This window comes from Globicephala melas, chromosome 15, assembly GCF_963455315.2.
Source record: "Globicephala melas chromosome 15, mGloMel1.2, whole genome shotgun sequence".
Lineage (NCBI taxonomy): Eukaryota > Metazoa > Chordata > Mammalia > Artiodactyla > Delphinidae > Globicephala > Globicephala melas.
In genome coordinates, this window is record NC_083328.1 from 82,003,648 (window position 1) to 82,029,603 (window position 25,956).

Genomic DNA, 25,956 nt, shown 5'->3' on the forward strand with positions numbered 1-25,956 from the left:
ATTCAGTGGGAAGGAAGACATAATCATCTCTGGGTTCTTGAGCCAGACTCGGATGCACTGAGGAGACTGGGAGAGAAAGGGCTTCCCAGGAGGGAGCTTCCTGGGTGAGATGGGGAGGAGAGGGTAGCATTGGAGCCGAGCACAGGCCCAGGGCAGGACTTCTGAACCTTTAGCCAGGAGCCCCTAGAGGGTCCAGGCGTGTGTTCTGGGCCACCACAGCCCCTCACAGATTCTCCAGAAAGCATGAGACACCCCCAGCCCCTGCCTTCACGGGCCTCTGGGCAGAGTGGCACCTCACAGAGAGCACATCAGCATTCCTTTCCCCATGGAGGGCTGGGGCGGCCCCTGAGGCCTGATGTGGCCCATCAGGACCACCCAGGGACTGCTTTGTTGCTGAAACACAGAGGTACCAGCTGTCTTCCTGCTTCTTGTTTGGCATCTTAGTTTTATTAACTCTAGTGTTACACTAGCTCTGTATGTGGTCATGTGGTTTAGGCATGGGTGAGGACAGACCTAAATGGCCTAATGCTTATAAGCACACTGATTTCCTGGACACAGTTTTTTTTACAAAAGTTTTCCCATGGTGCCATCTTTTTAAAGAACAGCTTCTGTATATTACAAGGGAGGCTAATATCTGGATTATCAAATTATCTCTTGGTTCTTTTGATATGGAGCTCAGGCAGCCACAAGCCAAAGAACCCTTCCTTTGTGTTGGGCAGATATGCCTGACACTTTATTTTGACACAGAATATGCAGCCAGCATCTGAGCAGCTCGTAAATACTCCAGAGAGGACCCCGATTAGCATGTAGCGTGGAGCAGGAGTTTGAACGTGAAGTCGAGGTGGTGGTTCCCGCTGGGGCTGGCGATGCGCGCTAAATAATTGTGTTCTGATCATTTAGGTCTCTCTTTACAGGGCATCTTTTATGACCAAGACCGTCCAGTACCAGAATGAGCTGCATAAATTCCTAATCTGGGACACGGCTGGACAAGAACGAGTAAGTCATCTTTAATTCGCTCTGTGTTTTTCTGAGGCCCAAATTAAAGCTCCAACAGAACCGCCGGTTCCTGTCATTTCACGTCGCTCACCTCGCTTCTCTGCGCTGGAGACACGTCTTTCCATTTGCGGGGGCCAGCCTTTTTCTTTTCAATTAGAACCACAGAGTCCACCGATGGGGAAAGTGATATGGGCACTGAGGACATTTTTATACTTTTTAGTGTCTTCAATTAAACGCTGAGTAACAGGTCTGATAAAACCCTGCTCAGAGTATTGTGTGTAATTTGGGCTCCATCCTCTAGCAAAGATATAAAAGAATTAATGGTAGAAAGGGAGAGTTAAGCACATCTCATTTATAGTCGCCTTTTAAAAGCTAAGGAGGGAACTTTACAGCATATAAAGTTTGAGATTTAAGTGAAATGGATGAGCTAACACAGTGCCGTGCGATAGGTGCTTAATAAACGCCTGATGATGAAGTTGTCCAGGGTGGTCGTCTGCCTCAGGAAGGGCCTGGACCAGAGCTGGGGCCGGGAGCGCGGCATCACCGTGCAGAATGGCATTTGGCAAAGCCCGCCCAAATCGGACGGGGTGGGAAGGCGGGGAGGGGACCAGACGCTGCTGCCACCTCATTTTCCCTCTGGGCCCGGAGTTTCATTTCCCTGTTGAGGTGTGTCTGGCAGCTACCCCATTATTCAGCTGCTGTTTACTTTTGTTTTCAAACAGTATTATCAAAACAAGAACATGTGATGGATACACAGTGCTACCTTAAGCTCTTATAGAAGAAGTAATCAGGAGACATAGTCTGTCCTCACAGTCTTATCTGAGACGTCATAGATACCGCAAATGGTATAAAACCTGACAAGAATCATCACAGACACGTGGAGGAAAACCCAACAAACCATTACTGTTGTCCTAGACGTAGACAGCATACATTTTGTACAGATTTAATGTCTGAAGTTTGCTCTGTTTGGTTTCTTCTGTTTTTTTAATGCTGGATATCACACCTTGTGTCCATTTCCTCATCTTAGATGCATCTGCTAAGTCTCCGGTCCCCGCTGCTCCTATGTTGTTTGGGCTGTGCGTCTCCAGTGGGGATAGGCTTTTGCTAACCGTCACTCTGCTGTCCTTCAGAAGGGCTGCTTGCCACACAGTGTTCCTGAATATATCCATTGCCACAGCCCTGGCATCTAGCCTATTAGCCACGAACTCGTGGCTCTTCGTACAAGTAATATATGTGCCCTTTCACTGAATCCCAAGTTTCGGTTACCCCCTCCCATATATTTGATGACACAGCGAAACCCTCATTATAAAGCACATGCTATGATATAGATTCCATTATGCTTTGAATCAGAGCCCGTCCTGGTAGACATGGTGATATGTAACATCTTTCCAGAACATAAAAAAAGAACAACACAAGGGTTTATGCCTCTCTCTTACTGCTACCATAAAAGCAGGATTCTGTGAAGTTTTGTAATTAGCTGGTCTGCATGCCTCTCGTTTCCCCATTTCTAATTGATTCTGCACCAAGAATAGTTGCCCTGAGATGCAAATCTGCCTCACCCCTACCTGGAGCTAGATCACTGAACCATCCAGGGGCTCGCGCAGGGAATGTAGATGAGCCCAGTGGGCCTGGAAGGCCCGCCCATCAGAGCCCCGCGCCGAGGAGACCCTCAGGAGAGGGGTGCCTGCAGTGAGCCCTCACGCCAGCTGGTTGTTGCCGGATCACAGGGTTTAAGAAGAGCGAAGCATCTGACAGCTAATCACAGACTGTTTGAAATGCTGTGAGGATCCTCCAGGGCGCATGTGTGAGCTTGTCCTTCCCGCTTGTCCTGGGCACGGCCTTTAGGGCCCGGACCATGCCAACCTCGGCCTGACTCTCCACCTTCACCTCCTTCCACCAGTTCATCCTCCAAGACCAAACTGCATAGGCTTCTGCAGTGCGCCAGGCCAGTCCACACCCTCATACCCATGACTTGCCGTTCCCTCTGCTCAGAATACCCTCCCTCCCACCGTTAGCCTAGAGAGCGCCATGCTCAGCCTTCAGAGCTCGCGTCTCATGTCGCCCAGGGAGCTTTCCTCACCACCCGTGCAGTCCTCAGGTGGCCACGTGCCCGCTGTGCTCAGGCGTGAACGCGGAGGCTCTCCTTGACCCCCTCCCCGTCAGCCTGCCACGTCGGCGAGACCGCATGTCCCGACAGCTCCGGCTTCTCAATGCACCTCAGATCCGCTCGGTTCTCCCTGTCTCCACTGCCAGCTCTCTGCTCTCCACCACCTTTAACTCTCACCTGAGAATTCCTTTCACCTTTGAACTGGTCTGCCTGCCTACCCCCTTCCCAGCCCCACTTAGTACCTTATCCTCCCACTTACTGCCCTTCAGTGACTGCCCACTGCCCCTCTCCTGGGAGCCACGCCCTGCCCACTGGCCTGCACAGCCCTGCATGGCCTGTTCCACCTGTTCTCCAGGGCCCTCCCGGTCCGTCCACGCTCTCACCCGCTGAGCTCCAGCCCACTGCCTCCGCTCAGTTCCTCAGACTCTCCAGAACCAGGCCTTCACACACGCTGTTTCTCGTACTGGAACTCTCTCTTCCCTCTACTCGGAGCCTGGCCAGCTGGCTCCTTACCAGCCTTTTCGTCTCAAGTTCAGTGTCACACCGTCACAGTTTTCCCTAACCCCTCTGCACCTAAGCATGACCCCAGCTCATTCTCCGTCACTGTCCTTTATTCATTTCCCTCAGGACCCTCATTCCAAGTTGTAATTAGATATCTGTCTACACACTCTTCCTGACAGGCTGTCCCCACAGACTGTAAACTGTGAGAGCCGGGACCACGGGGTTGTATTCCCAGGGCCCAGCACAGAGCCTGACCTGGGGTTGACGCTCAGATATTGGGAGGACCAGTTAGCAGCTGAACTCTTTAGTGTATCTCTTGGGATCCTGAACAGTCTTTGCGATTGCCCACATCCGTGGGATTGTCCCCCGGTTCCTTACTTGTTTATCTTCTGTTAGACTGTGAGCTCCTTGGGGGCAGGGACCGTCCTCATGTCTGTGCGCTCAGCCCCTGGCACACAGTATTGATGCCAGTGGATTTAGATCAGTTGATTGTCAGCCCTACTTCGGCACAGGTGAGGAGGAACAGATCCTCTGCCTAGTTTCGCCGTGTGAGTATTGCATGCCTCAAATTATACACTTCCGATATTTGCATATTTATTATTCAGCTCTCTGTAGTAATGACATTTATTATGGAACCAAAAGTCATCGTAAAATGGCACCCCTTTATGATGAACTGACCATTCAAACATCCTCCCCACTTAACCCTCGCGTTTTCACAGATGGGTCATCTTTCTGATGGTCCAGTGACAGTTGGTTGCAAAGTAATTTCATTAAGTCAATGAAAGTGATTTTGGAGCACTTCGCAGATGTCATGCAAAGCCATGGACGGTGAGGGGTTTGTTACATTAAGTGAGGAGAGCACTGCTGATCAGAATGATGACATAAGTGCTTCAGAAGGTAATGATTTGTGTATCAGAAGGTTGAGAGGCCTGGGGAAAACTGTTGGAGTCCTCAGATATCTTGTAAAAATTCCTTTTTTATGATAGGACTAGGAAGGGCAAACATGAAATGAAAGATAGATATCATATTGTGCCAGCATATGGTTTTATCAAAAGAATCACAGTCAAGTTACGATCAACTCTGACTCAGTGTTCATTCAGGAAACTAGCTCCTGGTTGCAATAATAAACCTAAGTTTTTTCTAATATCAGATAAAATGAAACTCGTTTTCATAATTTTTTTTCTCAAGATAGAGCCTTTGTCAAACCTTTTCATTCCTATTTGCTATCCTAAATGAATTCGTTTTAAGTGATCTTTTCCCACCAATCACCCTTCACTAACAGGGACTCCTGCAGAAGCATGGAGACAGACCCAGCCCCTGCTCAGACATGCACCTCAAGTCCATGTCGGAAATGCACCGTAACTGTAGCAGCAGCATTTCAATTACTTGCCATCTGTCTGTGATCATGTAAAAGAAAGCTTCTAACCAAAGTCTAATAGACACTGCATCCAGTCCTTGAAGGTTTATGTCCCTGAATCTTACTGTGGTTTCTCCTAATGGCTGTTTCTAGAGGGCAGAGCACCAGGAAGACAGGGACTCATCCACTGTCACAGGAGCCACATAAGAGTTGTTCTCGTGTCTGAAATCAGGAAAACGTGTAGTGGCGTAATACCTAGAGCCAGGGTCCACACTGTGGCCCACAGGCCACATGCAGCTCGCTTCCCGCTTTATCAGAGCACAGCCGTGCTTATTTGTTTACGTATTGTCTATGGCTACTTCCACGCTTCCGTAATGGAGCTGAGGAGTTGCGACAGAGATCATATGACCCACAAGGCCCAAATGTTTACTGCCTAGCCCCTTCCAGAAAAAGTTTGCCAACCCCTGGTCTAGAGCCAGATTGGGAGCAGAGCTGTGCGGACGTCCCTTTAGTCTCTTTTTAAGCTGCCGCCTTCTTTCTTTACACCAAAAGGACATGGAAAGAGTTTCAGTGTCAGTGATGGTAGAGTGGCTTGTAACAGACTAACCCTCCCACAGAGAACTATTATGTATAAACTCTGGACAGAACATTAAACAACTCTCTGAAGGTACTGCCAAGCAACCAGATGCAGTCTGGGGACTGAAAAGGGAACGACATTGAGTGAGACTCACATTTTCATGGCTTTTCCCCAGAGGGCGCTCCCCAGACCATGCAGCACAGGGTAGCTAGGACTCCCGCAGAAAGGCTGTCTTTTTAGCTTGCAGTATTTGAGGACAGAGTTTAAGGTTGCTAGAGCAGCTGGGAAAGAAGGAGGCAAATCCCAGAAAAGATGGATCCAACAAGGAGGGAAGCCCCCAAAATCTGCTTGTAAATTCCCTTCAAGGCTTTGCTTAACCCCCAGATTGTGACTGCACAGGGGCGACACTAAGAGACCCAACAGAAGCCAACAGCTGGAGGAGTGACAAGACAGAGCAGAGATTCAGCTGCTGCTCATCACAGGAAAGTCCAGTCCTGCCCTGCTCGAGGGAATTGATAAACACGTTGGGCTTCCCTTGAAACTTCTGAAGGGCCATGTCTTAAGAGTAGAGACCCAAGTAGACCCACCCTAACCATGTGTAAAACCAATCTCAGGGTGATTAGCCAGTGTTTTAACACTCTTCAGAGAAGATAATGGAAACCAGATGGTTTGGAAATGTTCAGCGATTTAAAGGAAAAGTAGTCTTTTTTTTTTTTTTTTTTTTTAGGAAAAGTAGTCATAATCTACTTAACTACAGATGGGGAATCTTACACAGAATGGCAACTAATAATCAGACGGAAATGCTAAAACTGAAAACTGTAGTATTTAAGATGAAAAGTCCACTGGGTAAGTGACAAAACAAAAGAACAAAGAGTGGAAGAATAGGAACATAGTCTTAGTACCATAGGGACAAATTCAAACAATCTAACATATGTGTAACTTGAGACCCAGAAGTTGTAAAAAGAGGGGAAGGAGACAGAAAGACAAGATATTTTGAGAAATAATGGCTGAAAATTTCCCAAATTTTGTGGAATATATCAACTCACAAATCCAAAAGTTTAGCAGACTCATAGGTACAAAGAAAACCACATCTAGTTCCATCATAATCAAACTGCTGAAAACCAAAGTTAAAGAGACAGATCTTGAAAGCAGCCAGAGATAATAGTATAGACACATTATGTGCGGGACACAACAGTATGAATGAGGGCCAGCTTCCCACGGAGTCAGTGGAGGCCAGGAGACAGTGGAGCAGTGTATCTTTAAAGTGCCAAAATTATCTTTAAAATATGAAGTCAAAGTCATGACACTGTTAGAAGAAGAAAAACAGAGAGGATTTAGCAGCAGCGGTCCCAGAACGGTTCTCGGGCTAGAGGAAATGACACTAGATGGTAACTCAGATCCATAGGAAGAAATAATAACCACTAGAAACAGTAAATATAAAAATCTGTCCTTTTTCTTATTTAAGAGACGACTGGCTATTTAATGCAAAAATTATAATATTGGATTGTGTGGGTCATCACATAGCTTTAAAATATTTGACAGTAGCACAAAGGACAGTGGGATAAAACAAATCTTGCAAGGTTCTGATCTTTTACATGAGGTGGTGCTTTTTTTTTTTTTTTTTTTTTTTTTTTGCGGTACGCGGGCCTCTCACCACTGTGGCCTCTCCCGTTGCGGAGCACAGGCTCCGGACGCGCAGGCTCAGCGGCCATGGCTCACGAGCCCAGCCGCTCCGCGGCATGTGGGATCTTCCCGGACCGGGGCACGAACCTGCGTCCCCTGCATCGGCAGGCGGACTCTCAACCACTGCGCCACCAGCGAAGCCCAAGGTGGTGCATTTTAAACTCTACGTCAACTGTGAGGAATGTATATTGTAGTTACAAGAGCAGCCACTTAAAAAGTAATACAGGAAGGTATAACTGAAAAGTCAATGGACAAGTTAATAAGTTAAAATTGAATACTAAAAAATAGTTAATGCAAAAGAAGGGAAGAAAGGAAGAACAGGGTTTTCTTTTTTTTAATGGAACAAATATAAAGCAAACAGCAAATGGTAGACCTAATATTAGTAAAAACCAAATATATCAGTAAGTACATTAAATGTAAAGGAACTAAACATTCCACTTAAAAGGCAGAGGTTGTCAGATTGGATCAAAAGTCAGGATCTAACAATGTGCTGGTTATAAAAGGATTCCCTTAAATGTAAACCCAGAGATTGCTTGAAAATAAGAGAATGGAAGAGGATATTCTATGCGGATCTTAAGCAAGAGAAAACCATTGTGGTTATATCAATATCAATAAAATAGACTTGGATATTCAAGGATAAAGAAGGGGCGTGAAAAGAAGAGCATTAGGGAACTTTCCATGTTGATACAAACGTTTTATATCTCAGTGGGATGGTGTTTACGTGGTTGTACACATACACATTTGTTGTTTTACCAAAACTTAAGACCTTTTATCAAACTTAAGATCTTTGCACTTCTCTAAATGAATTTTACCTTACAAATTTAAATGCAAGAAACAAACAAAGAAAACAAAGCCAAAAAACCAACAATCTTGTAAAGCATGTTGCCAGAATAACGCATCAAAAATGAAAGCTAATATCATTGCCTTTGCTCCTGTGACTCTCACCGCATGAAAGACAGTCCAGAATCTTTTCTACCTAATAATCTGGTTTCCTTAAAGTTGCTTACAGGTTTTATTATTAGTGGTTTTTTTTCTTCTCTAAAACTTAACATATTATATTGGAAGTTATCCGGCTTTGACCCCAGCAGCAGGGATCTTTCGCACTGAGACTAGTAAAACTTCACATGGATGGTCATCTGGGTTTGGCATTTAGTTTGACCTCCTCCTGCACCTAAACAGTTCTTTTTCCCTTATTCCCCACTTCTTTCTGCCTTACTACAGTGTGCCAGGCACCTGGCCCAGAGATAAAATGGGGTACTAAACAGACATGCTCTCTTCCTCATGGAGTCTACAGTCATAATTTTACTTTCATTTATAAAACTCAAATTAGCATGAAAGTTTAAAAGCCAAAGTTTAAGTCATTGGTTAAGAAGTTGTGGAGTCTGTAATTCTGTATATGGAATGTATTCAGATGCTCACTTCTGATGACAGTTCCTACCTGTGTTTTGCGGGGAAGCCACAGAACAGAGACCCAGAGGGGAGTCCAGTGGTATCTCTCACATCATATGTAGGGATCAGGTTTCAAAGTCAGGGTGTAAGACAAAGGTCAAGCGTAGATAAGAGTCTTGTCTTTCAACACTGGCATCACATTCACTGAGCAAGGTTCTCACACAGATGCCCAGGAACCAGGGTTGACTGGAGAGAGAGCTTCCCATTTTCCATCTCACACTCTATCACGAGAAATGGCCCACTAAATCAGCCTCGCTGTTGAAATTGTTATTATTCTCCCTTTCCTTCTCTTCCCTCCCTATTGTATTGGGGCAGGGAGGTGATTGGTGGGAAGGAGCCCTGCACACAGAGTTAAATTCATGTAAATGAAATGAGATATGTACCTGCATTTGGGAACTGCCACATGTGTGGAAGTTACCAAAAAAGCGAGTTTCAGGCTCATGCAAGTGGTGACTGTAAATGTATGCTCATCTCCGTGGCACAATCAGCATTTAGATTACAGCGTTGTCTTTGCAACACCCAGATGCAGCCACTTCTCTGGAGAACTATTTACAGCATTGTTTTTATCTCTTTGATAGTTTGGGAAGCCAACGTTTAAAGGACTATTGAACAAATGAATTTGGGAATTATAACATTGAGTTCAATTAAAAAGCCTTTTTAGCTGAAACAATTGTTCATAGCACCATATTTAATTCCTATAAAAATGTATTCTAAACTACCTTCTGAGAGGCATTTCAGTGTTACATTAAAAGGTTTTGCCTTTGGTAATTACTGGTTCATTTGCTTTAAAACATCATGTCATCTTCTTTGGATTAAGAGAGGGATTACCTTTTGTGCAGGGATAATGGGGTTAAAAGTCTAGTAAAAAACATATTTAACCAGTTTTCCCAATTTTGTTTTTTATTTTTCCCTCTTCTCTGCAGTTTCGTGCCTTAGCGCCAATGTACTATCGCGGCTCGGCTGCAGCTATAATTGTTTATGATATCACAAAAGAAGTAAGACTTACATACCGTTTTCTTTAGACTATTTTGAAAACTCTGTTTTGGTTGCTTATATCTCCAGTTGCTTTCCTCCTCTGTGTTACAGGAGACATTTTCAACATTAAAGAATTGGGTAAAAGAGCTTCGACAGCACGGCCCACCCAATATTGTAGTTGCCATTGCAGGAAATAAGTGTGATCTTATCGACGTAAGGTAAGTTATTAGAACAGGAGATTACAGTGCTGATTATGTGTTCCTTTTCTTACAGAGCAATAGCCAATGTAAGAATCTTGCTTTTATTTTATCTCTGACATTGAAAAATTCCTTTTTGTTGTTTGGTTGGAGTCCTGAAGTTTCAAACTAAAATTTAAGAGTTCAGACATTTGGAGCTAATTAGAGTATATATCGAGACAGGTGTGTAATATATTTAAACGTCATTTGCGTCATACTTGACATTATCTGGGATTAGTGTAGCCCTCAGCTCTCATAACATAGGATACCTGAATGGGGAAGGATATTTTAAGGAAAGCACGTTTATTGGAAATTTCTCTGGACCACTTCCACGATTCCCCAAGCAAGGGCTCTACTTTGAGGGGAAAAGAAACCCCAGTGATTCTCTGGCCATTCCATTGGATGCATTGCTAGTAGTCCCGCGTTCTATTCTGTTCTGTTCTGTTCTGTTTTCTTTAACCGTAGAAGTGGTGTAATTGGGAGGACCACGGTGCCAGGGCTCATTCACCAGCCATTCCTGACATCCTTTATCATCGTAAATCTGGTTAATTACTGGGTAGGTGGGGATCACATTAAGCTCTTGATGGGCAGAATTTCTGATTTGCAATTCGTTGCCTTCCAGAGAGGTCATGGAGAGAGATGCTAAGGACTACGCTGACTCCATCCATGCAATTTTTGTAGAGACCAGCGCAAAAAACGCGATAAACATAAACGAACTCTTTATAGAAATTAGTGAGTATCTCTGTGCCTTATGGGTTTCCTCTGTGCAGAGCAACTTAAAACAGAATTATCTTGCCAAGTAGAATTTTCTCCTTACGTAGAGTGGTCTAGTCTCTGATACTGTTCTCAGTGGAATGAGATTTGAGAATTTAAGAGTGACGGTGGGTTTTCATATCATGCTGTAAGTGCTGGAGAGCTGCTGCCTGATGACTGTAGCCCTTCTAGAAAGAATGTTGCTACTGAATAAAGAATGTGCAGGGCCTAGAGGTCCTAGAAGCTGTCATCTCTCCCTCTTTCTCTCTTTAAATGTGTTTCAGTTAGTTGTCCAGTCATTGAAAATGAACAAAATAAATAAAGGGAAATGAAATGCGTGTGTAATTCCACTATAAGAAAGCCCTCAAAAATTAATACTAGGCACTCGCTAGTGAAACGTAAGACCACTTTTTCCCACCCCTCCTCTTTCCCTTCCCAGTAGTGTTAATAGGATGACACTAGATAGGAGAGAGGCTGCTGCGTACCTTTGGGATCCTCTACAGATTGTATCTGTTTATTCATTTCATTCAAATTCATCAGTATATTCATTGAGAACTGTTCCAGGCTCGGGGGAGGCAGCAGCGAACAAGATGGGGTCTGCTGTCCTGGGGTGCACGTTCCACTGTGGGAGAGACAGTGAACACACAAATAAGTGAGGTCCTTTCAGATGATGAGCAGTGATAGGAAGAAAATAACATAGGATGAAGTGAAAGAGTTTTCTGCAAGTGGTCGGGGAAGGCTTCTCTGAGGAGGTGATACTGAAGCTGAGACCTGACAGAGCAGGTGTGCAGAGCCCTGGGGTTCATGTTAACTGAACAGGTCAGACTTCCCTTTGGAGGACAGGAGAAAGCCAGCAAAGCACAGTGAACTTATTCATTAAGATCCATCCTTTGGGGGAGGTCTGAGAGAAGTGGAAGGGCCCTTGGCCAACATGTAGAGGAGGAGCCACCGGGGCCAGGCAGGGACGGCCCAACAGAGGAGCAGGCTGAGACCTGGGGGGCTGCAGAAAGCCCTGGCGACCCTGACAGCTTGCAAGGGCAGGCCCAGCTCCAGCAGGTGAACCGCACTGGGATTTAGGCCCTTGGCTGCTCAATTGTTGGGGTTATTTTCGGTGTTATTATTTTTTGATGTTTTTAGTTTGTTCCGAGAACCAGAGATCTGAATTTTATGTAACATGTCACACTCTTTAAATCTGGCCACTTATTCAAATATTTTCAGAACCCTGTGCAGGCCTGCCAGGCCCATCTGCTCCCTGGGACGGCTGGTAGAGGCTGGTGTGCAAGCTCTAGTCCAGCCCTTTCCTTCCAGCGTTGAAGAGTCACGATATTTATCGTTTTCCTAGATTGTAAACAGCAGTTACCCAGATGCATTCTTGAAAGGCAGCGTGAAGCCAGTCGGGAATTTTTCACAGTTCAAGCTAAAATATCTAAGTGTGTGGTGTCATGAGTGCTAAAATTATCACTATTTCTTTATAAAGTGTTCTTTACTCCAGCAGTATTAAAAAACAGGAAGGTGGTGAACTATACCAATAATGAAAATTCCTGTATAAAAACTAGCCTGTACATACTCATTTTAACTGTGAAAAATAAAAAATATATGTTCAAAAAGATTAGAAAAATTTAAGGAGATGTAAATTGAGTTTATTATTTACTGGGCTGTTGTAAAATTGCATTAGCACAGTGCCTGGTTTGCTAGCTTTTTATTAAAGTCTAATATACATGCTGAGAAGTGCTCATATCAGAAGTATAAAGCTCCAGGCATGTTCACGGACTGTGTAGACTCCTGTAATCGGCACTCACTCCAAGACCCAGCAGCGTCCCAGCAGCCTTCCTCCCCCACTCCCCACCCAGGGAGGCACCATCCTGACCACTGACTCTTCCTGTTTTGCCTGTTTTTATATTTTATGCTTTTTCAAACATGCTGGGTTTACTCTCTTGTGTCTGGCGTCTTTAGCTCTACGTCACATTTGGTAGATTCGTGCGCGATTCACCCTCATCGACATGGAGTGTGTGTGCTAGGGTGGGCGCGGCGAGGAATACCCACAGTGTGGATAGGCGTTTGGGTAGTTATGTCCAGTTTCGAGCTATGACAAGTAGAACCTCTGTGAACATTCTGCTTCACGTCCAACATGTACACGACAGGTACACATTTTTCTTGGGTCTGTTTATACCCAGGAGAAGGATGGCTGAGTCTTCAGGTATGCGTGCGTTGAGCACAAGTTTACTGTCAAACAGTCTTCAGGGTGGTTATATTGGCACGGACACCAGTGGGGTCTGCGAACCCCAGTCACTCCGACGCGGAGGGGCAGGGTAGTGACCTGCACCTATGGCAGTGAATGAAGTCGAGCACCTTTCCGATGTCTGTTTACATTTTTATGATATCTAGATATCCTCTTTTGTGTAGTTTTGCCTATTTTCCTGTTGGGTTTATCTGCCTTTATCTTAGTGTTTATAGTTTATTTTGACTATGAGTCCGTTGTTGATTATGTCTATTAGAGAGATGCACTGTGTGCCTTGGCTTTCATTTTTTTTAATTAATTAATTAATTTGCTTTGTTTATTTATTCATTTATTTATGGCTGTGTTGGGTCTTTATTGCTGCGCACAGGCTTTCTCTAGTTGCAGCGAACGGGGGCTACTATTCGTTGCGGTGTGCGGGCTTCTCATTGCAGTGGCTTCTCTTGTTGCGGAGCACGGGCTCTAGGCACGCGGGCTCAGTAGTTGTGGCTCGTGGGCTCTAGAGCGCAGGCTCAGTAGTTGTGGCACATGGGCTTTGTTGCTCCGCGGCATGTGGGATCTTCCCAGACCAGGGCTCGAACCCGTGTCCCCTGCATTGGCAGGCGGATTCTTAACCACTGCGCCACCAGGAAAGTCCATTGACTTTCATTTTTGAATCAACTCCTTTAGTAAATTGGAGCTTTTAATCTTAATGTCATCCAATTTATCCTTATTTTCCCTTATGGTTAGCATTTTGGGGCTCCTGTTTAAGAAATCCTTGCCTATTCTCAGGTCACGAAGGTGTTCTCTGCATTCTTCTAAAAATATTTCAGAGATGGCTCTGTAGTACCAGCTGTGTTTTCAGTATCCATTTATTGAGAAATAAGGAATGACAAGAAGAGTCAGTGAAGCTTTTAAATAAATTTGCATTGTATTCACAGCAGTGCATATAGGCGTTTGAAAGTGCTTGTAGGACATACTGGAGGATGCTTCCTAGCCATGCGGGCACCATGCTGTGTTCTGCCCTCTCCCTCCCCAACCCCTGATTTGCAGGCTGCTGGATGTGCCAGAGGCTTCAGGTTGGGCACCCGAGGACCTGAGAGTCGGCAGATTCCCGCTCAGCCTCATTAATGCCAAAGATGCAGGTGTCAGTTCGTTCCATGTTTTCAAAATACCTCAGTGCCAGGTGCTATGCTAAATAGATACTGGAAACATAAAGCTGGAGATCTCTTCCCTTGAAGAGCTTTGGGCCTCGTTAGAGGGAGATAGTGGAGATGGTTGCGTAAACAAATGTCTAGTAACGTGCTTCTGGCTCCTGACGATTTTAGCATCTGAGATGTTGGACAGAGTTAGGAAGTGGGAGGGTTTCAGGAAAGCCTTTGTACAGGAAGCAGCCCTTGAGTTGTCAGGGAGGCAGGTGGATGGGTGATTTAAGGCTTCTCTCGAAATTGACGTTATGATTCACAGAGCAGTAAGGTGAAAGCTGTTCATTCTCATGCATTGCTGGCAGGAGGATACAGTGGCGCAGCCTCTTCAGAGCAATTTGGCAGCATCTGTCAGAGTTGAAATTGCACGTCCTTCTTGCATTTGTGCTAGACAGACACTGCGAATACAGTGTCGGTGTCAGATAAATACCCAGGAGTAGAATCGCATGACCCGGCTCTTCCACGCCTGTTCATTTATCCCACGCATGCACTCATGGGTTTACAAACACAGTCTTTGCATTGTTTTTAAAAACATCAAAATATTGGAAACAGACTTAAAGATCTATCAATAGGGGATAAAGAACAGTACATCCATACAATGCGGTATCACAGAGCTATTTAAAAGAACGCGCTGGTGGAGCAATCCCCAGGTTATATTACGTGAAACAGTATTTGCTCCTGCCCTGGTTTTAAGAGCGTGTGTGTACTGTGCATGTCTGCACACACCTGTCTCTGGAAGGTGGCCTCTGCCACGAGACAGAGGGACAGGCACATTCTGATGCAATTTTTTTAACATGTAATATTTTAGTTAAAAAAAATTTGTACTAAATGCCATGTGATACGCTTCTTTGGACCCTGGAACAGAAACAGGACATTAGTGGGAAAACTGATGGCATCTGACCAAAGTCTGGGGTTGTGATGTTCCAGTGTCGAGTTCTTCATTTTGCCAGATCCCATGGTAATACTATAAGATACCAAAATCAGGGGAAGCTGGGTGAGGGGGATACAGCAGTGCTGTGTTATCTTTGCAGCTTTTCTGTAAATCTAAAAGTCTTCCAAACTTAGAAGTTTTTTCAACTTTTTAAATTTTAATGAAACCTGTCAAATTGCATCTGCAAAATGGTTGTGTCTGAGAATGAACAGATTGAGAATGTGAAAGCTCATTCCCTTCCCTCCTGTCCTCTTGGTTCAGGTCGAAGAATTCCATCCACTGACTCCAACCCGCCTTCCGGTGGAAAGGGCTTCAAACTCCGAAGACAGCCTTCGGAGCCGAAACGGAGCTGCTGCTGACTGAGCCTCGGCCTCCAGGCTCAACGGTGAAGTAGGTGGTCCTGAAAGTTAGCGGGAGGGCTGGAGCCCTGTCGCCAGGGGTCGCCTCGCCGGTCTTGTATCTTCTTCGGGCAACAAGGATTCACAGGAATTGACCGGTTCTGTTTCCTCTTCGGAGACTGCAGCAATAATATTTCAGCCTGTGGACTTCTCTTCTGTAAAGACTCTCTGGTGTACAAAGGGACTACATCATAGGCTTTTGACCTTGCTGAGAAGGAGTGTATAATTGTATAGATGGTAGGATTAAATTGTTGAGTAGTTTTGTAATCAAGAGTTTATGTAACATTTGTAAAGGGAAAATTAGCACTTTTGTGGTTCTTAAGGGAAGAAAAAGACCTTGTGGAGATGATCATTTCCTTGGTTTCCCATTGGTACCCATGATACCATTTCCTTGGTGGCATTTAGAATGTGGTCGGTTGTCATGAATGGAGGGATGGCAGTTCTTATTATTTGAAGCTAAAATGGGTTATTTATAAGGGCTGACGGAGATGGTTTCGCCCCTGCCGTCTCTAAAGCACTTTGCATTGGGTACATCAGCCCAGGACATGCACAGTAAACTCACAGCAGCAGGTGCATGCCTCACCCTGGGTTTGCATGTGTCACCAGCCACATTATTGGCACCTTTGTAAGGAAGCTGTCGCGATCAAGGTGGTGGTGGTAGAGAAGCTGCCTGGAATAAATTGAATTGCAGATGATTAAACTGACTAGCAGTGGTTTACAAAGAGAAGAAGAGAGAAAGTAAAGAAAGTGGTGTAAATGCTGTCAATTTTTTATTTAACCGAGATATTTTGGTGGGGGAGACAATGATCTGTTGCTTAGCATATGTAAAGTTGTAGTCTATATTTACGAGACCATTGCTTACAGATTATAAATTATGTAAATACATTAACAAATTCTGTGTTTCATTCAACACTCCATTTACTCTCGCACTGTGCCCGCCCATTTCGCAGCCTGTGCACAGGAGGCTCCTTGAAGCACGTTGACATGGTGCAAAAGCTTAGAGCGCGTGGCTTGTGATCCGTCAGGATTTCTCTGCCTTCCCTCCCGCCACCCCTGCCCCTCCAGTCCCATCTGGAAATCATTGTGAAGAAGTATGCCACTTTGACAAGCCTGACTAGCCCTTCCTAGCTTCGGGGCAAAAGGTTAAGGTCCCGAGCTCTCCACATTTACCTACCTGGTCTTGGGGGTAAGTTTCTTTTAGCTTTTACAGCGACCTCGGGCCAGCTGTTTTGAGAGAGCTTTCCTTGTTAACAATTTAGCCTGTCTTTCCGTTTCCCTTGTTTTCCCCTGCCTCTGTTAGTGGTTAAAGCTCTTTTCCCTCAGGGAGCCTACTGAGTTTTTAATGTAATCTAAAAATAAAGCACTAAAGTGAAGTTGGTGAAAATTTGTTCCTGGTCTAATTTGGCACCCTTCCAATCTGAGTATTGTAAGAGAAGGAAATGTACAAGATTAAATAGGAAATGAAACAGTTTGAATTTCAAACTAAAGTGTGCTTTCAGAGCTATCCTTAAACTGAACAGTTGAAACTTTTAAAACTAATGGTTATTTCTTTGTGCCCCCCACTTGATACGGTTAGATTGTAATGGGAAAATTATAACTCAGATTAAGTAAAAAACGATTCCCTTTCCCCTGGTGTATGTCTTAAGCATTTGGAATTGCTTATTCTCTTATCGAAATCATATAGAAGGAACGTTGGTAGTGAAAATTCTAATGTTTTGTTTAAAATACGTGTGGACTCTGTGCCCCTGCGGCATCTAGCTTCCTTCCCAGCGTGAAATTAGCAAGCTTTCAGAGAGAATGCCTGATTCCAAAGGCTGGGCTCTTCACACCTGAAGGTGGTTTGGCTTTGTTTCATATACTTCGAAATGGATCCGGCCATCAGGCCACTGCCCTGGTTTGTCCCTAACATTCCCACTGCTGGGCCTCTATCTCCATGACAACAACATAAAACAAAGGTTGCTGGATTCACGGAGAGGCGACGCGTGTGTGGCCCTTTCCCTCTTTTTTCACCAAAAGATCACACAAATCTGTGACCTTCACATGTTTTCAACCAAAGCTGTCAGTCAGCGTGGATGATTTCATGATGTCTGGGTGCACGGGGAAAGGCAAAGTGCCTCGGTGCCTCTCTTATTGGTAAGCCCTCCGAATGCCTCTCATCCTATTGTGACATTTACTGCACGGAGCCCAGAACGGGTCCCTCCTTCAGCCCTCCGCAGCCGCCTTCTCATCCTGATTTCTCGTTCTCCGTCCCATGTGTTCCTCATGGTTTCAGGGCCTCTCTTGCTCTCATTTTCCTCGGTGTGTCTCAGAAATCGCCGTGGCTGCTTCTCACGTGGTGTCTTTTTAATGCTTAACAATAACAACTGCACATTGCTTTCTCAGAATCCATGATTCATACTCGATGAGGACAGGGGAGAGTGTTTTCAGTCATCTTGTTTGCTTCTCAAATGCAGAGATGGGTATTAAAGTCAGAAACAGTGTTTTATTTTGATCCCACTTCGGATTATTCACCTAAAGAGTGATCTAGTACACGTTTTATATATTCTTTATTCTTATTTCTTATTATGAGAAAATTCTAGATTGTATAAGAATTGAGACATAGCCCACCTATAAAACTCTTCTTTTGGTTCTCTTATGACGCAGGGCCATCTTTAAAAACTTTGGGGACTGAAAAGAGAAAAAGCATTAATTAGCTGCAAGTGTATATTGATTCTTCTCAGAGAAATGGAAATCAGCTCTTCGCAGGTGTCCAATCTTAGTAACCATTGGTCTTAAGAACTCTCCTTTCACACAAGTGTTTTTCTGATTCTGTGATAACTCATTAACTGTCATTTGGTGATTAAAAGAACATAAAGTATGGGTATGATTAAGTGTCCTTCATTTTAAACTCTCTTTAAGAAGTGATTAGGGAGAAGTGCCTATCACAGGCCCTTCTGGTTCCAAATGAAACCTCCATCACCTGCTTTTCAACCACAGGCCACGTTCTACACATAGCAAAGGAAAGGTTTGATTCCTTTAGAATAACACACTTCCTGGTCGCCTGTGTGTGATTTTGTTTGAGGTGCCTGCCTCCCGTTGTACACAGGCTTCCTGGATTCCTCCCCACGTCTGAAAGGATTGACCCTCCTCTGTTGGAGGCCCGACCTCCTCTAAGTGGGCTGGTGTCCTTCTTGAGGTTGTCGGGTTTTATTATTTCTAAATATATAAAAAGGGAAAGAAAACCACATTTAATTTCAGAACTTCTCTTTACGTTTTGTGTTTATTTCTTTTCTGTTCTCAAGAAGGAAAATAGGTCTAGGAGACCTTCTAAATTAAACTCTGGGAGATAGAATAATGAAAATATCTTCAGACGACTATTCCATGGCTTTCCTGGAGGCGTCAAACCAGCGTATCTGTACTGTTATGGCGTTGTGTTAAAATGGGCAGATTTAATTCAATCTACACTGCGCTAATTGGCATGTCAGCCTCAGAGCTTGAAAAGGCATTTGTTCACTGTTACATGCATCTTTTTACAGGCTGAGAGTAAGTTGCAAAAGAGGTGGTATAAATTCTTACAAGCATTTTTTCACTTGTTTTTTTCAGAACACGCTGAGAAAGTGATTCATGGCCCCTTAGTGTATAAGAAAATACACGCACAGTGTGTTATGTGTATGACAGACGAGCCCCCTACACATTCGGATGTCTTTGCAAGAACCTGTATAAGTAATGAGAAAATCCTTTCCTTCTGGGGAAAAGTTATTAGAATCCCCTTAACTCTGATCTGTACTAGGTACCTGCTGTAGAACATCTGGGGGAGAAATGACAGCCCACAGACTCAGGCTGGCTCTTCTCTCCCAACTCATTAGGCTGCAAGTGTTCCTCCTGCCTCTGTAATGAAAGTTGAACAACGATGATAAGCTAGAGAGTGGAAACCTGTAAAAATTCTTCATTATTTAAATTTGTTTTAAAGGGACTATAGCAGCATGACTTGTTTGACTACAAGAGATCTTCTACCTCTTAACAGTTAATATTTTTTAAAAGAAGAAGCTAAATGTACCTTCAAGGGTCAGGCTGTGACTATATATATACCTGCCCTCAGTTAGCTTGGTCCATCAAAAATTTTTAAATGATTCAAGGTAATGTTTAGGAGATGTGTTTTAACACCTGTGGTACTATGATTCAAACAAACAAACAAACAAAAAAACAGTCCAAGCAACAAATTTATCCAGGAGATAAACATGATACCGTATAGTTTTAGCAAAGGGAGGCGGAGGTGAATTTAGCCTTGGACTGAAAGAAGTGACCTCTGCCCATTTCTCTTGCTTGTCTTGACTTCCAGTAATAGAAATCCAGGCAATGTGGTTATCCGGTTTTCATGAAATATTAATGGAATTCTGGGGCATTTGTCCTGTTTTATGTGCAAATGAAAGTCTAAAAAAAAATTAGGAGGGTATTATATTTTTCAGGAGCCCCCACTTTTTCAGTCTAAGAGAATGATAAGTGAGCAACCTGTTACTGATGAAGTTTCATTAGGCATAATGAAGAAAGAGAATAAATAGAACCGAGAATCTCCATCTTTCTCAGTGTGTCCTTCAGGATTCTCCTAGCATGTAAGGAAAATGATTTACTTCCCAAATCGAGAAGGACTTCCAGGGGCATAGATCAACTTTGATTTTTGGTCTGTACCATCAGAAATAACTAATATCTGTGTTCTTTCCTCTTAGAGTATAATCAGTTCCAGATAGGCTAGAACTGTTCGTAGCTTTCAAACAAAAGATTCAGAAGTTTAATAAAAAGAAAAATCTGAAATCTTCCATCTTTTCCTTTCATTATCTTGAACATTTTAGATAGATAGTAAGATTAGGATGTGTCATCAGTAGATACTAGAATTAAAACCATGGAGTCTTAAAAAATTAAACAGAAATTTTAAAAAACTCATGGCCAGTTCATTTTCAGATCGGTGTGCATGGTCCTGGCGTCCGGTGCCTCATCAAAATGCTTCATAATTGAAACAAACTTCTGGGTAGCTTTCCACGAACAGGAATTCAAGTGCCAGGAAGTCAGCCAGTTAATGGGAAATCCTCAGATAGGAATGATTTTTTGGACGAGCCTTCTCTAATTGGCAGTTTTAAACTGTAGACCTTAATCATCCCCTTTGCAATCCTGCAAAAGGAACAGAATGCTCCGGTTTCGATGCACCTTCTCGATTCAGGAACTTTTTCGTGTTTCCAGAAGCAAATTGTTAAAGCGGTGCTTCAGAGGAGATCATCTTTAAAACAGCATTTCACACACAGGGCTGACAATCTTTACTCAGAATTGCACTTATCCAAGAAACTCCCCGTCTTATGTCACGGAGAAAAGCCGAGCACCCCTTCTTCGCCTGGGCAAACCCAGCACCCAGTGAGCACCAGCTAGAGTGGGACAGGCCCCGGGGGCGAGGTGGAGCACGCCCCCTCCCACTTCAGGAATCGTCAGCACCCAGCAGCGTGTGACATCAATTGGAGCTTAACCCTTAATTCATCGTTATTAATTTTTTCATGAAATTTATACTTGAATCATCAGTTTCACCCACTGGAAAATGTTGAAAGTGGGGCTTGAACTTGTGTACCTCCGCTGACTCTGCCTCTGCGGTTATTACCTAGTTTAGGAAACTTTCTTAATGGGGGTCATGCACGTGCTGTCCAAGCGACTGGTCGATTCAGCGTGGGGACAATTAGCAGCAGCTGGCTAGTCAGAGCGACTGACGGGTGGCTGTTCTTCAAACCATTTGTTGTACTGTGTAGACGGAGCTTTATTGCCCTGGAAAAGATTTTTTTTACTCTCATCCAGCCTCTCAGTCTTTCCATCATCTCCCTTTATGAGTCACTCACATGATTGTCGATCATGCCTCTGACCGTCTTAAGAACGGACGTCTTGCCTTCTCTGCGATCGAAGCCGACTTCTTGGCCTTATTTCTCTTCTCATTTTGCTGCAGGCTCTCCCTTAAAGACGCAGGGCGCCAGCCGCCTCCTCAGCGCGTGTGACATGGCTTCCCATGCCGCCTTACCTGGTCGCAGCGGTAAAGTTTGCCCACCACATCCAACAGGGGAAGCAGTAGGCAACCTGTACTGTCAGATCACACAAAGGCTAATTTTAGGGGAAGAAGTCCAATATTTCCAGCGAGGAAAAGGGCAGTACTAGCTTACAGTGGCAACATGGCTGCGGAACAAAATGTTTCTTACCGCGGGCGATGAGGCAGTTTAAGTGTCAGCACCTCGCTTAGTTTGTAATAGAACATTTGTTAAAGTATGTAAAACCCCAAGTCTAAAGTCTTGGAGAGAAACGGCTGTGGAGATGAGCCTAGACATTTTAAAAAAAAAAAAAAAAAAAAAAGCTAAGCCGTTGTCCCAGCAATTCTTATTTCTCCTAAGAATCTCATGCCTTTTCAAGACCTGATGCAAGGAGTAAGATATTTGTGCCTTTCTATAATAGCGTCTATTATGAAAAAAATCAAGTTGCTTACAGTTTAGGCCGCCTTGTTGCACTACAAACAGCCCAGATTTGTAGCCGTGGCTTCTCTGCATGACGCATCGCTTGATTACCTGTGATGAAATATTGTAATGATGGTTTGCCAAGCTTATATGGATGTTTGAAGACTTTATTTTTGCAGTCTTAACCTTGGGCTGGACCTAAGTCTATATATAAACTGTATGATGTCTGTACTGTTTGTAGATGCTGACGAAAGAAAACTTGATCTTTTGATTTTTGTTGTAAGATTTTTCTTTTTACATTTAGGCTGGTAGTAGATAGTTGCAGTGGTGGTTGATTTGGCATACTTTTAAACTATATTGTTTTAGCTTGAATATTCTATACTAAACTTTTATAGAGTATAACATGCTAAGTCACTACAAAATTTGTTGTATTGTAAGGAGAGTGTAAACATTTTGTTAATAAAAATGCTATGTTTCCAGATATACGTATTTGCCTTTCAAGTGGTTTTTCTTTGTGATAATCTTTTTTTTTTTTTTTTTTGCGGTACGCGGGCTTCTCACTGTTGTGGCCTCTCCCCTTGCGGAACACAGGCTCCGGACGCGCGGGCTCAGTGGCCATGGCTCACGGGCCCAGCCGCTCTGCGGCATGTGGGATTTTCCCGGACCGGGGCACGAACCCGTGTCCCCTGCATCGGCAGGTGGACTCTCAACCACTGCGCCACCAGGGAAGCCCTGTGATAGTCTTCATCACACGTTTGTCTTAACCAAATCTCCCGGAGTCATTTTAAAATGATTTTTGAAAACTGGAATGCCAGAACTTTGATAGCTGTAGTGTATGGTGAGCAGCGCGGTATTTGTATCCATCAGTCCAGCTCTCAGCATCTCTCTCTTAGACAGCTCCTTCCTGTCCGTGTCCTTGCAGAGCTCAGATGGGGAACGATGATGGAGGCAGGCCTGCAAAGCCTCCAGCGAGCGTTTGGAGGGAATGCTGCTTCCCAACCTCGTGAGCAAAAAGTTTCACACCATCTTCTGTTATCTGCTGGATTTCGTCAGCGATGCCAGCATTTCCGTTGAGTGTGGACTTCAGCCCTGGACACCCTCAGTCCGTGCATTGCCCACAGAAGCACAGCTTCACACACTCGTTTTCTCTTTGATATCCCTCTACGAGAGAAGCACAGTTGTCTATATGCCATGGTTGTGTTGACAGGACAGATGTGTTCTAACGAGGGAACCAGAGAGAGCAGCAAAGCCAGGAGATGGACAGACTTGGGTTTGAGCTTCAGCTTAGCGCCTTTCTAGGCCGGGTGGCCTTAGACAGAGTTGTTAACCTTTCTGAGTTTCAGGGCCTTCATCTGTAAAATGGGAAGATAATAGAGCACCAACCACATGTGGCTGTTCAGGGGAGATACCTACATACCTGGCATTCAGCACAACATTGACAAAGAGTAAGTGCTCGCATATAGTTTGTTTTTAAAGCATCTCCCTGATCATCTTTATCTGTTTCAGTTAAAATAACTATTTGTCATTAGTTTGGTTTTTTGTTTGTTGCCATTTTTTTTTTTGAAACGTAACATACAGGAAGTTCCATAAATCTCGTATACACCTCAATACATTTTCACAAAGGAGACATACCCACGTAACTACCCCTCAGCTCAAACAGCAGGACATCATCACATCCCGGAAGCTCCACCTTGCGCCTCTCTGGAGGAGATTAATTTTGAACTTTACCATACATACCATTTGGAACCGTAGTGTATGTACTCCTGGGTCTGGCTTCTTTCATTCAACATGGGCTGTAGTATTCACATTCATTCTCACTGCTCTATCGTATTCGACTGTGTGAATAAACTACTGTTTATCCATTCTGCATTGATAAGCGTTGGGTTGTCTCCAGATTTTTGCCATTACGAATGTACCACAACAAACATTCTTACACGTGTCTTCGGTGCCCGTATACAGATTTCTGCTGGACATATACCAGGGAGTGGAGTTACTGAGTCATGGAAGAGCGCTATATTTGTAGATTGGTTTATTCATTTTTGCTTCAGTAGATGCAGTTTTCCTAACGTGGCATATCACTAGAACTCCCACCCACAGCGTATAAGAATTGCAGTTGCGCAGCATCCTTGCCAGCACGTGATATATTCTTCTCCATTTTAGCTGTTCTTGCAGGGTGTAGTGGTATCATACGGTGGAATTTGCATTTTCCTATTCGATGTGTTTTTTAGTCCATATCCCCCAGTGTTACAGTACATACACCCACAGCTAGAGCTGCGTGTGTGGGGAGATGAAGGAGGATGATGCGAGGTATGGCGGGGACCCCCAAACCCAGCGTCAACTCCCAGGTCCTTTATCTGGCTACTGGAGAAGATAGACCAGAAAAGGCCATAGATGAAGTTGAAAGGTGAACCAAAACGTTGGTGGGGGGCGCGGTGGGGGGAATGTTTGCCGCATATATGATGGAATGGATTACTATCTAAGTCTGCTAAGAGTGTCCAGAACCACCCTCAAAAAAGGAAATAAAAGGACCCATTACATGAAAAGACAACTCACAAGAAAGAAAATACACATGGCAAATTAACAGGTTAAAGAGGATAATCTACACTAATGCACATCCAAACCAGTGAACTACTCTTCGGCCTGTTGGTGAGAGGGAAGCACACCAAGCCCTCTGTGGGGGGGACCCCTCCCTTGGTCCCCATCTAAAGGCATCGCCGCCTGAAGATACTGTAGAAGGATTCACACAAAGAATAGTCTTTGCAGCCTTGCTTATAACTTCTGGAAAAGGAGCATAAAGGAAACAAAACTGTCACATACAAATTAACATGGAAAGGTGTGCCCGATATATTGTTGAGTGAAAAAGAAGATCAGGGTGTGTGTAGAGTATGAGTCTATTTGTATAAAACAAATTATGCACGTACACACACTTATATGTGTGCATGCTTGCAAAATCTCCTCCCTGAGGAGAGAGGCTTGGTTACAGAGCTGTTAACTTTTTTTCACTTTCTGCTTTATCTGTACTTCTATAGTTTTAAAACTTTTTTACTGCATGTTAGGTGTGGATTTTTTCTTATTAAAAAAAAAATCATGGGGACTTCCCTGGTGGTGCAGTGGTGAAGATTCCATGCTCCCAATGCAGGGGGCCAAGGTTCGATCCCTGGTCCAGGAGCTAGATCCCACATGCATGCCACAACTAAGAGTTCACATGCCACAACTAAGGAGCCCGCCTGCCGCAACTAAGACCCGACACAACCAAATAAATAAATAAATAAATATTCTTTTTGAAAAGTCATGAACTCCTGCACCCTAATTCACTCTTCAGATTCTTCATGAAAACTGGCTCAATACATACACTGAAGTTGCATTGCTCTTATTTTTCCTTTTTAAAACACACACACAGGGACTTACCTGATGGCGCAGTGGTTAAGAATCCGCCTGCCAATGCAGGGGACACGGGTTCGAGCCCTGGTCCGGGAAGATCCCACATGCCGTGAAGCTACTAAGCCCGTGGGCCACAACTACTGAGCCTGCGCTCTAGAGTCTGCGAGCCACAACTACGGAGCCCATGTGCCGCAACTACTGAAGCCCGCGCGGCTGGAGCCCATGCTCCACGAGAAGAGAAGCCACGGCAATGAGAAGCCCATGCACCGCAACAAAGAGTAGCCCCCACTCGCTGCAACTAGAGAAAGCCCATGTGCAGCAACGAAGACCCAATGCAGTCAAAAATAAATAAATTAAATAAATTAAAATAAATTGTAAACAAATAAAATAAAACACACACACACACTCCTTCAATTTGGTTAGAAGGTAAAAAGCTTAGAGCCGGATTGGGGCAAGTGTTTAGAAGTTTACAGTCCACATTTATTCTGATATCTTTTCAAGCTGCCCTAAATCCACCTAGAAGAAAGGGTGGTGGGGAGAGTATAAATAAATATATGTTAAGAAAAAGAATATTAGACTGACTGTCACCTGTCAAAATAGTACCATTACAGAAGCCAGTCTCACTTATAGATGCCAAGAAAAAGAGAAGACTGTCAAAAGGGAAGAAACAAATTAGCACACACCCGAAACAAACAGGGATGTTTTAAATGCAGACACAAAACAACTGGGCTTTATTTTTCCAC

At 44.1% G+C, this 25,956-nt stretch overlaps 1 protein-coding gene across 1 annotated transcript in view; it reads left to right on the plus strand.

The window, feature by feature from the left end:
• Nucleotides 1–22,313, plus strand: part of RAB22A (RAB22A, member RAS oncogene family) — a 52,662-nt gene extending 30,349 nt beyond the window's left edge. Inside the window, exons 3-7 of the mRNA XM_030841589.3 lie at nucleotides 915–996; nucleotides 9,594–9,665; nucleotides 9,757–9,863; nucleotides 10,504–10,613; nucleotides 15,247–22,313. Of these exons, the coding sequence (XP_030697449.1) occupies nucleotides 915–996; nucleotides 9,594–9,665; nucleotides 9,757–9,863; nucleotides 10,504–10,613; nucleotides 15,247–15,344 (469 nt within the window). The 3' untranslated portion in view covers nucleotides 15,345–22,313. The remainder of the gene's footprint in view (nucleotides 1–914; nucleotides 997–9,593; nucleotides 9,666–9,756; nucleotides 9,864–10,503; nucleotides 10,614–15,246) is intronic.
• Nucleotides 22,314–25,956: the final 3,643 nt, after the last annotated feature.